The sequence below is a fragment of the Octopus bimaculoides genome, chromosome 3 (genome assembly GCF_001194135.2).
Source record: "Octopus bimaculoides isolate UCB-OBI-ISO-001 chromosome 3, ASM119413v2, whole genome shotgun sequence".
In the NCBI taxonomy this organism is placed as follows: domain Eukaryota; kingdom Metazoa; phylum Mollusca; class Cephalopoda; order Octopoda; family Octopodidae; genus Octopus; species Octopus bimaculoides.
In genome coordinates, this window is record NC_068983.1 from 137,639,060 (window position 1) to 137,651,209 (window position 12,150).

Below are 12,150 nucleotides of genomic sequence, written 5' to 3' on the forward strand. Positions count from 1 at the left end.
TGTGTGTGTGTGAGAGAGAGAGAGAGTTGTGTGTGTGTGTGTGTGTGTGTGTGTGTGTGTGTGTGTGTGTATAGTGTTTCCATAGCTTAGAGCAGTGAGCATACTCAGTAATGCTACTTATTTGCAGCTAGGTGGAATGAACCAACAAAGATTAATGGTTTGTATGGTAGGCACATGGTCTACAGTCGAGCACTGATGCCATCTACAAACCCTTTTTCTAGAAGTTCTAAGAAAAGAAAAGAAAAGAAAAGTAAAATATCTAAGAAAATGATAATAAAGGAAAAGAAAATCTAATGGAGACTGTTTTCTTTAATTTAGAACAATAGAGTCCTTGTATGAGGAGTTGGTTACTCAACAAATCATTGTTCCCCACCCGAAAGTTCAGCTTGAAGAATTTATTGGTGACTTTTGTTATCTGGGGACACTTCTCCGTCATGCTAGTATTGAACCTATGCCTAGTCTTTGTGACATAAGAAGAGTCATAACTTTGTTTGGAATCTTGCCTCTTGGTGAGTTTTGTTTTATTTGTGGATTTCTTTCTTTTTACATTATCTTTGTTTTTAAAGTTTCAATGTTTCAATGTTGTTTTGCATTGTTGCTTATTAATCCTTTTGCATTCAGATTACTGTGTCATATGTAATGCTTATTTATTTACATTCTTTTGAATTAATCATGCATTATCTCATAACTCTGAAATTTTGATGATGTAATTGTTTATTTTTAGAATAACATTGAAGGGTTGGTATGAAAGGCTGGATCTGGCCAATTTGAACATAAAACAGATGAGACATTTCAACCAGATATGGCCAGTTTGAATATAAAATAGGCAGAATATTTGGGCTGGGTATGGCCAGTTTAGATGCTAAAGATTAATGCTATTATGTTACTGAAGACTAAGTCTTTGAGTTCTATTGTACTATATTTCTATTATATATTACATGTTATTTGGTTTCCAAACCTGCCATTAAATTTAGTTTCAACTCATGGAGTGAAAACATATATTTTCATAGTAAGAATACTAAGAAAAAATACTACAAGTAAGGGGTATCATCTGTCTGAACTGATTATTATTTTTAATGAAAGAATGAAATCAAATAAAGATAGTGATAGCCCATTCATGATCTCTCTTATGATCGCTGCAAGTGATGGAATATCAGTGACAAAGTCCCAATGAACGAAATATTAAGAACAAGTTCTTAATATATCATATCAAGGATATGAAATATTAAGGGCAAGTAGTGGACTATGTAGCAAATTGTATTGATCTTTAGTACACACTTAGTACTTATTTCATTAATCCTAGAGTGCTGAAAAGCAAAGTTGCTCCCAGCGGAACTTGAACTTGGAACATAATTATGCCTGGTATTTAGTCTGTGATTTGTTGGTCTGACCAATTTGTTACACTATAAGTAAAGAACAATTAATGGTTGGCAAGCATGGACTTGTTGAGAAATAGGAATAGTTTTTATCCAGATGAAATATGCAAATATGCACTGGGTATCAATGTTATCAATGAAGCTTGTGCACTTTCACACAATAAAGGAGGTCACTGCATTATATACTACTCTAAGTTTTACAATGTAAATAACAACTTCACTTCCAGTTATATCTGTAGACTGTGATTTCATTATACAGTGTTACAAGTTGGACAATCTTGTAGAGTCACTTGAAATACACTGGCGTAAGTATGGACAAATCTGAAAACCTGGGCTAAAATTTTCTCTGAATCCATTTCTAATGATCTTCTTTATAAAGGCAGTTTAATTAATGAACTTTTCAGTCGATCAAAAGAGAGAGAGAGAGATAGATGCACACACACACATACACACATACATGTATGACAATTGTTCCATTTTCACAGATGATTGCTGTCTCTGTGTTTCCTTGTCAATGGTATTTCAAACTTTCCATTCACGATCTCTCTGATGATTATTGAGTTTCACTGCAGTTCTGCATGGTTTGACAGGTTAGATTTGCATATGTTGCACACACACACACACACACACACACACACACACACACACACACACACACACACACACACACACACACACACACACACACACACACACACACACACACACACACACACCCATCAAAGTATTTTATACAAATGTAATTATTATGAATACTGAGGAAATTTTCACCGATTTTCGGATTTGTTTATAATAAAGCCAATGTATTTCAACGGACAGTACAGGATTGTTAAGTTTATAACATTAACTAATAATTGGAACAAATTCGCTATGGTTCTTAACAAAAATGAAAGTTATATTAATGGAATTATTATCGAAAAAAGGTTTAAAAATTAAAAAAAAAAAGACAGGCAAGGGAGTAAACATTTGCTATAATAAATTGAAAGCTAGTTATTTCCCTTGAAAACAGCTTGGCGATATAGCATGGTGAGTCTTTAATTTAGCGTATGAACTATTGAATCATAGCTAAACGTATCACTCTCACATCATAGCTAAACGTATCCTTCTGTATATATATTGCCAAAGACATTAGTAATAAGTGGAGTTTGGATTTTGTACAGTTATCAGAATAGAATAAATTTATTGCAGCATGGTGCTCACATTGAAACTTAGTTTCATAGACCTCGAAAGTTGAATATAAAATATGAAGGTATTTAAAAAAAATATAAGCTTAAAGCTTATAGTGATCACCGTGCAATGACTAAGGAAAATAGTCTAATAAGGGGGCATATAAGCCCTCGACAGAAAAAAGAAGGCTTTCCTATCCGCATGGGACATGAACCCACATCCCTTTGTTAATATGACTAAGTGTGTTACCTTTACAGATAGGAAAGCCTTCTTTTTTCTGTCGAGGGCTTATATGTCCCTTTATTAAGCTATTTTCCTTAGCCATTGTACGGTGATAGCCATAAGCTTTAAGCTTATATAAAAAAATACCATTATTATTATTATTTACAGGATTGTAAAACATGGCACTGTATAAAAAAAAATCATTCGCACATAAAATATTAAATAGACAACATAACCAAGTAACGAGAAGTTAGTAACTGAATATGTTATTGAGTTGGATAACCACAAAGAAAAATGTTTCCAGTTTCATATTAAAACAAACAGAAATTTAGTTACTAATGAAAGGTCTGTAAAACTGTATGGAATGCTACTAATATGGGTGGACTATTACAAAATCTTCTATTAACCTATTTTCATATTTCTTTGATTTGTTAGAATTAGTCTTTTTACCAAATTCTCCTTTTTATGAATGACATTGGATGGTTTTGTAAATATTACCTCATCCTGTTCTCAGCCTACTAAAAGTTTTATGCAAACATTATGTGTGAATATTTGTCTCTCAGGTTCACAAGCTGTGCATGAGAAAGCTCCACTTATCAAATCAATTCTGCTGGCAGGACCGAGAGGGACTGGAAAGAAAATGCTTCTCCATGCATTGTGCACTGAGACAGGAGCAAACTTGTTTGACTTGAGTGCAGCCAATCTGGTTGGTAAATATCCTGGCAAAGATGGCCTTAAGATGCTGATGCACTTGGTTGGAAAGGTATCTCCTTACTATTAGAAAGACACATGCAGACACATAGACACATGCACTTCACAAGATGCACAAATAACAGTTTTTCTCCATTTCTCACTGGCACTTGCACAGGCACACAAGCAAAATCTATCTAATTCTACAAGATAATTATAAAGAGTTACAACAGTATCCTTTACATAAAAGAAAAGAAAATCCTCCCCCAAACTATATTTATACAGGAATATATTTGTTGTATTATTTTAAAGAATTCAGAAAATGTTTTATTGAGTCAAATTCAATATTCTATGTATTTTCCTTCAACTGCACAAATAAAGAAATAAATTATCCTATGAAAGGAATAATGATCCTGTTTGGTTCCTAACAAAACACTCCTTTCATATACCACAAGTTTCCATGAATATGTTTATTGTTGTTTAATCTCCAGTCAGTTCTGATCAAAAAGATGTTCCATCTGTTAACATCCCATCTCTCCATTAGGAACAGTGTATCTTGAATTTAGCTTTGATTTCTGCTGCCATTTACCAGATGAATCTAGTGTAACTTTTCCTGAGAGTAAATTTTCAAGAGTATAATTAAATCCTTAGTGTTTTGCTGAGACATTATGGAACACTAATAGAGGGGTGATAAGAAGGCAGGTAGAATTGAGTGCTTTACATAAAGACCTATGGAACACATGAAGTGAGGTAATAATTCCTTGTTTATGTTATGTTTTATTTATTTGGCCATTTAGCACCTACCCCTGTCATAAAAAAATACCCCACCTCCAAAAAAAAAAAAAAAGAAACAAGGATATCTTTGAGCTTTTCATATTATGTAATTTTTCCAGGCTGGTATTCATGTCACCTGGTCAGCAGTGAGCTTTAATACAAACAAATAAAGCAATAAACTGACTGCAATCCATGTCACCCGGCCATCAATGAGTTTTAATACAAACAAATAAAACAGTAACAGCAGTACTATGTGCCCTCCCCCAACAACAATACAAGAGAGCCTCTATGTGGTTGATTGACCCATTAATAATAGTAGCAAACCTCCTTCAAACCACACCTGTTGTCATTGTTGTCATCATCGTCGTAGTCGTCATCATCATCATCATCATCATCATCAACCTCTGGACATTACTATCATGAATCCTCAGAGTTCTAAGGCTAGCTACTTAGTTTCTTTGGCATATAAGTGACCAAGATCACAACATTCCCCATGAATGGATGCCAGTCTGTTGCAGGTTTGTGCATTTAGAGTGGTTTATGCATTTCGTCTGTTGCAGATTTATGCATATGAATGGCCTGGAGCAATGTCAGATGAGGTATTTTGCTCAAGAACATAATGCATCACTTGCTGCAGCAATTGAAAGGACAGGTTGTAAAATTGTGAATGCAACATGCTAACCACTAAGCTATATGCCTTCATCTTACAAAAGAGTTGGTAATTTGGATTAGCAGTGATGATCATGCTTCGATGCTTTTGATTGTAAACCTGTTTAATTAAGCCTGATATAGAGCTGAACACCAACAACAGCAGCAGCAACAACAGCAACAGCAGCAGCAGCAGCAGCAGCAGCAGCAGCAGCAGCAACAACAACAACAACAACAACAACAACAACAACAACAACAACAACAACAACAACAACAACAACAACAACAACAACAACAACAACAACAACAACAACAACAACAACAACAACAACAACAACAACAACGACGACGACGACGACGACGACGATGAGGGAGTCTTTATGTGACCACTTGACCTAAAATTCCCTCAACTCACACATTATCATTTGAAAAATAGGGTAGTGAAAGAGACGTTAGATAATAATGACATCTTAAATATCTCTAAAAAGAAAGGAAGTTCATAGTTCAGGAGGTTCAGGGTCTCAATGCTTTTGATGAAAAGTCTGCTCAGTGAAGGTTGACCTGGGACTAAACAACAATAAAACCTTGCTCCTCAAATGTAACACATTATTGTGACTTTAATATTTTTGTTTATATCTTGAATGCCATCTACCCAATGTATAGAACATAAATCATCTACTTAAATGGAACTGCAAAACTATTTTCCTTGATATTTTTTTTTGATAATTAGATCTAGAACACAACTTAACATTTAGTGCTATTGTGTAGTTTTGATTATGACTTAGAATCAGAAAAAAACTACATCATCACATATTCTGACAGCTCACTATTCCATCTTTTTTTTGCTTCCTTTTTGCACTATCCAATTCCTGTTTCTGCTGTTGCTTCAATGGTATTTCTAATTTCAGGTTGGACGAGCCTTGCAACCTACTGTCATTTATATTGGAGATTGTGAGAAAATGGCCAAGAGAAAAACACCCAAATCAGATACTGTTAGTATATTATCCTGTTCACATTGAGTCATCATTGAGTCTTTGCACTTGTGATAAATCTCTTTCAACAACACACCATTTTTAAGATAAGGAGAATACGATTTAAGAGCACGAGATTATCATTACAAAAATCACAAGCCAGACTTACTTAATAAAAATAACAACAGCAACTTCTGTTTTATACTTACTGTAAATTTTTCCTAGGTGATTGTTCACTAGTAGTAATATGGCTTACTGGACACGGTAATGGAAACTAGTTCAAATCAACTGCAGGCGTTTTGTTGTGCAATTTGACAGTACATTTTATAACACATAAAAAGATGTTTCTGTTTCTTAAGCTGGCCCTTAAGAGGTAGGTCTTTAAAAAAAGTGTGAACAGCTTTGCTTTTTGAGTGCAGTGACTAGAACATAAATTTTCTTTTGGATGGAATGCTAGTCTATTTCAGGCAACATTCTCCAAGAGTCTAGCACATATTACCAATAGACAGGTATACTGATGTTAAGAAAATTAAATGCACAATGAAATGATTGCACTGGATTTGAACTGGTTTTCAATACCATATCCATTTGATTATTTTGGTGCTTAATTTTATTTGCTTATGTGTGGTATTAAAACCTCTGAGAACAGTATCTACAATAGATTTACCTTTTACCCAATTGCAGATTTGTCTCTCACCTACTTAGTTCCATGAAACTATTAAGTATAAGCATCAACTCTAAAAAAATTTTCTTAAGAATGCTGGAAATATTTATAATTTATTTTTTTTGCAAGCTGCAATGTCTCTGGGTTTAGCAAAAATGTCTGGTGTTTTTAATTTGTCCTATAACATAATAAAGTAAGCATTCAACTGAAATAGTTTCACTAAAACAAAATTATAAAAATGGAGTTTATTATAATATCACAATAAGTGTTTAATCAAGAACCTTTTATATTTGTATTGTACATTCTACGTGACAATTTTAAGCAGCACTAGAGTTTGGCTTAAAAAAAAATCCATCTGTTTCTTCAATTACCATTTTTTTCCTAGAGCTTCTCTTGTTTGTGGTTGTGGCTTAATTAACATTATACAAAAGTTTTGCAATGACTTCATTATAAATCCCTGTATTAAATGAAACTAAATGAAAGAGATGCTTGCAAGTCCCATTGGATTTTCTTTGTAGCCTTTTTAATGATTCTTTGACAACAAGAATTCTAATATCTTTTACTGAAAGTCCAGTTGATTGGTTCTGATAAAATCTTTTTTTGTTTTAGTTTTTTTAAATGCCTTTTTTTAAAATTATTTTTTATTTTTGTTTTAGGAATACATTCGTTTTTTACAAATTAATCAAATACTTTATGAAATTTAAACTGAAAGGATTGTTATGAAGGCTGTGTTTCTTTTTATAAGCATACACTGTTGTAGCATTGTTGTTATTACAATACAATGGGACAATCTCCCATCTTGTATTTAAAAATTCATCTTAACCATGGCAATAAAACCAAATCCTCATGCACATTTTTGTTTTTATGCATACAAAAATAATGCTCATAAAATTCTGATTAAATGATAGAAGAATAACTGAAAAATTGCAATTAGACTAAACCAGCATAGAAATTAATTTTTTTGCGAGCTAATATAGGTTTAAACAGAATTCAGTTAGGTATTTAAACTCAGTATAGATGAAAATACATGGGATACATAAGAATAGAATAAAAGTTGAGTAATCAGTGGGAATGTGTGTTTGGAGTGTTTCCTGCCATAATGATAAATTCTTAGCAGTAGATTTTGCTTAATTTTTAAGATTGATTTTTTAATTATTTTTACAGTCTGAATTTTAGTGTTCTTTCAAGATAGGAGCAGGAATAGAAACTTGGTCCTGGTAAAAGTACTAAGTTGGAAAGACTGGATATGGGATTCTAGAAGGGAAGGGTTTGATTCAGTGAGGAAGAGAAGCAAAGTTTAACATATAAAAATATTTAAGGTGAGCAAAGATGATTGCAGTATCAATAGAAGAGACAGGGCTAGCATAAAATTTGTTAATGAGCAAGTAACTGGGGAAGGTTTACTAATCTTGTGGATAAGGTCTGTTGTCTTTTATGTTGTCAAGAATGTTCTTGTGAAGAGTAATCATTTAGCTCCAGGTCAAATCTAATTGAGGAGACCTATAATCATATGCATTCTAACCCTCACCATTTCATATTTTTAGGGGCATCGAAAATTACAATGTGGCCAATGCCAGTGTCATGTAACTAGCACTCATACCAGTGACGCGTAAAAAGCGCCTCTCTAGTGTTTGGCCTCATGGAGGCAATGGCAAATGACCAAGACCTTTGGCAATATGCCATGCTTGAGTAGAGGACCCATCAAGCCAAGTGAAATCATAGTTGTGGCAGATACTGGTGTCATACAACTGGCACCTGTGCCGGTGATATGTAAAAGCACCCATTACACTTTCCGTGTGGTTGGCAATAAGAAGGACACCCAGTCATAGAAACCATGTGAAATCAGACTAGCGTCTGGTGTAGCCCCCCAACTTACCAGCTCTGGTTAGACTGTCCAAACCATGCCATTGTGGACAACTAATGTAATGATGATGAATGTCCTTTTCTTTTTAAAGATGGTTGTAGTGTTATTTTAGGGAGATTTAATTATTTTTAGCAGGTCAAGTAACCATGTTCAGACTCCTTCACGAGCTTGTTTACTTGAATGAATGTGTAGAGTGCACCAGCAATACTCTTATGTAGGGCATTTAACATTGGGGATTTTCTTTCATGTCAATGGAACGAGGTTGGTATTTCCATCACTAATGTGCTGATTTTCCTGTTTATTTTGTAGACCAATCCAAAACGTTTGGCAAAAGAGATGCCAAAATTTCTCAAGACTATAAAACCTGAAGATCGTTTGCTGCTGGTTGGAACATCTCGAAGTCCATATGAAGGAGAAATGAAACCAATGAACAATCTCTACCAGAAAATTATATTAATTCCCAGACCTGATTACACATCTCGTTACTGTGAGGAGGAAATACAGCTCTCTCCTTCTCTTTCTTCAGTCTTGTATTTCTTTCTCATTTTTCTCTCTTTTGTTTATTTACATTCTTGTTCAACCTGCCTCTTCTTTCCGTATTATGACTTTATTTTTATTCTATTCTATAACTCATCATCATTGTCAACATCAGTAATGTAATTGTTGTTGTCCTTGTCATCATCATCATCATCATCATCATCATCATCATCATCACCGTCACCGTCGTTGTTGCCATCCTCACTGTTTTTAAGTATCATTATCATTGTCTTCATCTTCCAACACATCTATATAATCTTACCATGACCATGATCACAACTATTATTGCTTCTGCTGCCGCCGCCACCAAAACCACCACCACCACCACCACCACCACCACCACTACTACTACTACTTCAAAATAAGCTCAATAATACAACCAGGATTGTGCTTCCCCCTTAGAGATTTTATTTAGGAGATACTACTGTTGTATCTTAAGGGGACACTGTTGTCTTAGTTGAGTCCCTTGCTGACTTCCTAGGTGTGACTATTGACTTTCTTGGTGCCATAGTTGACTTTCTAGAAGCTACTATTTACTTACTAAAGAAATCTATTAACTTATGAGGAAAGAGTTTTAACTTTCTGAAGATGACTGCCAACATTCTGGGGGCTACAATTGATGTTTCAGAAATTACTGTTAATTTTCTTAGGGAAGTTGTTTACCTTTTATGAGTTACTTTTTACTTAGTAGAAGTGTCTGTTGACTTTATAGGGGGCAAATGTTGACTTGCTGAAATTTATGAAACATCCAATAAGATTGAGATTAGTGTAAACCATCAGCTGATAACTACTGAAGAGTTAGAGGTGAGCTCCTAGCAAGCCAAAATCATATAAAGATCTTGATATTATTTACACTTCTAATTTCTTAGGAAAAGCATAAATAGTATAGCATTCCAGTTTCTATTGCAAATTATAGTCTGTCCATAACTAAAATCAATAATTTTTCCAGTAAGTTCTTTGCCATCCATGTTTGCAGTTCATTTTTGATTAAAAAATGTTGCTAATGCCTTAAATCTTTCGTCACACATCCTGTGACCTCTTCAGTGACTCTTTAAACAGAATGGGAGGAGGCACATGGGATGGAGAATTGCTGAATGTTGCTAATGCCTTTGAGAGATGAATGACCATCACAATGTTTCTTTCTCCAGATCCTATACAGTTGTAAACATTCTTCTTTGTAGAAACAAATCAATACTCCTCTCAGCAAGTTCCTTGCAAGTTATGTCTGTGCTTCTGTCCTGGTTCCCAATTGAAAGCCATTTTTCTTCATTTATGTGCTAATGGAAAAGAAATGAACACCACAGCATCCCATTATCTCTTTCTTTAAAAATATATACATTGCCTTTCTACCTAGAAATAAAGTCTATGATTCTATTTTACTTTCCATTTGAAACCATTTTAATTTTACTTTATTATGAAAAGACCCCTGGGGAATGCATAAAATTTAAAGAATCCATTTCCTGTTCTTAGATCAAAAAATTATGCCAACAGAAAAAATCACTGCTTTATATTTCAGTAATCTGGAAGAAAATGATTCCAGCTCATGGCATCACTTTACCAACACAATTTGATCTGACATCCCTTGCCAAAGTCACTGATGGATTCACACCAGGAGACTTTGTTTCAGCCCTCACTTCTGTTCTCACTGACCACAGAAAACAATCACTGAACAAAAGACCCCTGCAGGCCATTGAGCTTCTTACACCATTATCAACTATTGACCCTGTTTATAAAGAACAAGAGATAGTATTTAAGGTAAACTTTGCTGTTTTATTATTTTTATCGTATTTTATTTTTGTGTGTATTACATATTGGTCAGTGACTTGAATCTATAGGGACATGGATTTCAGTAATTCTGAATATCAGTTTCCATCTAATATGTGGACGTCATTTTATATTACAAATAACTAAGATTTATTTTTACTATTTTCAGGTTTCTTTTTCATGCTAATATGCACAGAGTGCTTTTTTTGTTTTTTTGATGGTGCAGTAGTTATTACAGTTAATGCTCAACTATGATTAAGAGTGGAATGTCAGTTAGGCAAACTAAAGCAATCCAAGTTGTTTACTTTGATCAGGGATACCTTGGAATAAGGTTTGAAGTACTGGCATCCTGAGTTCTTATTCACTTCCATAAAGTTTAAAAAAAAATATACTTGTAGTTCATATGTTAATTTATTTTAGTAACTACAACCTTATCCATAAAAACTGAGAGTTTTTTTTAAATAAAAATAATACAAAATACACAATTTCAAAAGAAACCTTTATTTTCATTTTTCTGTATAACCTTCCAGTCATCTAAAAAAAACCTTGTATTTACCATGGAACTTCCATAAGTACTGCTAGTAAGATAAATACTTTTGCTTTGTTTAAAAATCCCCACCAAGCCCCAGATCAGTAAAGCAAAATGGCTACACTGGTCTTGTGTAAACACATGACTTATAAATTTAAGTCATCTGCAAAGTTAATGGTTATCCTCAGGTGGGAGACTATTTTCTATACTTTCCCCTGTCTGCAAGACATCGCAAGTGTACACTAAAACTTCTAGGAAAGTTACTTTATTTTAATCTAATGTACTAACATGTGGAATATGGAATGCTTATTACAAATGAAGTTGGGATAAATATCGGTCTGAGGACATTTCAATAAAATCTTTTACTTAATAATTTAACCCAGTACTGTACTATGTAAACTCATTAACACCTTAAAGCTTTTATTTTTGTTCACTCACACTCTTTCTACAAACATTCTTTTTATTGTCCCTAAACAGGATTGGTATGCCAAGACTCCACTTGGTAAGAAGAGACAGAAGGCAGCTAAACAAGAGATGGAAAGTGTACTTGGCAAATCAGATAAGAAAGACAGTAAAAACAAAAAGAAGAAAAAGAAGAAGAAATAATTGATTTATGTTTTTAATGAGAATAATAAATAAATGTATTTGAATATATTCTGGGAAAGTTACTTTATTTTAAACTAGCATTCTATCATGTGGAATGTTCTGTTTCTTACTTGTTTAATACTAACAAAACTGGAGTAAATATTGGCCAGAAGTAAACAGACATCTTAAATTTGGTATCATGTAGTTTTTGTTTTTCTCTTGCCACTCAGTCCTTTCCTTTGATAAATAGTATCTCTTGAAATATTAGATTCTGTTTCTTTCATTAGTCATATTACACACTTCTTTGATTGTTGCCTTTTCACTTTATATTTCTACACTTTTTCAGTCCCTTGTTTTTG

At 33.7% G+C, this 12,150-nt stretch overlaps 1 protein-coding gene across 1 annotated transcript in view; it reads left to right on the forward strand.

Annotated features, from left to right (window-relative positions):
• LOC106877731 (dynein regulatory complex protein 11) overlaps positions 1-11,861 on the forward strand; it is a 31,400-nt gene extending 19,539 nt beyond the window's left edge. Inside the window, exons 13-18 of the mRNA XM_014926703.2 lie at positions 319-509; positions 3,329-3,528; positions 5,786-5,869; positions 8,686-8,863; positions 10,430-10,668; positions 11,684-11,861. Of these exons, the coding sequence (XP_014782189.1) occupies positions 319-509; positions 3,329-3,528; positions 5,786-5,869; positions 8,686-8,863; positions 10,430-10,668; positions 11,684-11,812 (1,021 nt within the window). The 3' untranslated portion in view covers positions 11,813-11,861. The remainder of the gene's footprint in view (positions 1-318; positions 510-3,328; positions 3,529-5,785; positions 5,870-8,685; positions 8,864-10,429; positions 10,669-11,683) is intronic.
• The last annotated feature ends 289 nt before the right edge of the window (positions 11,862-12,150 follow it).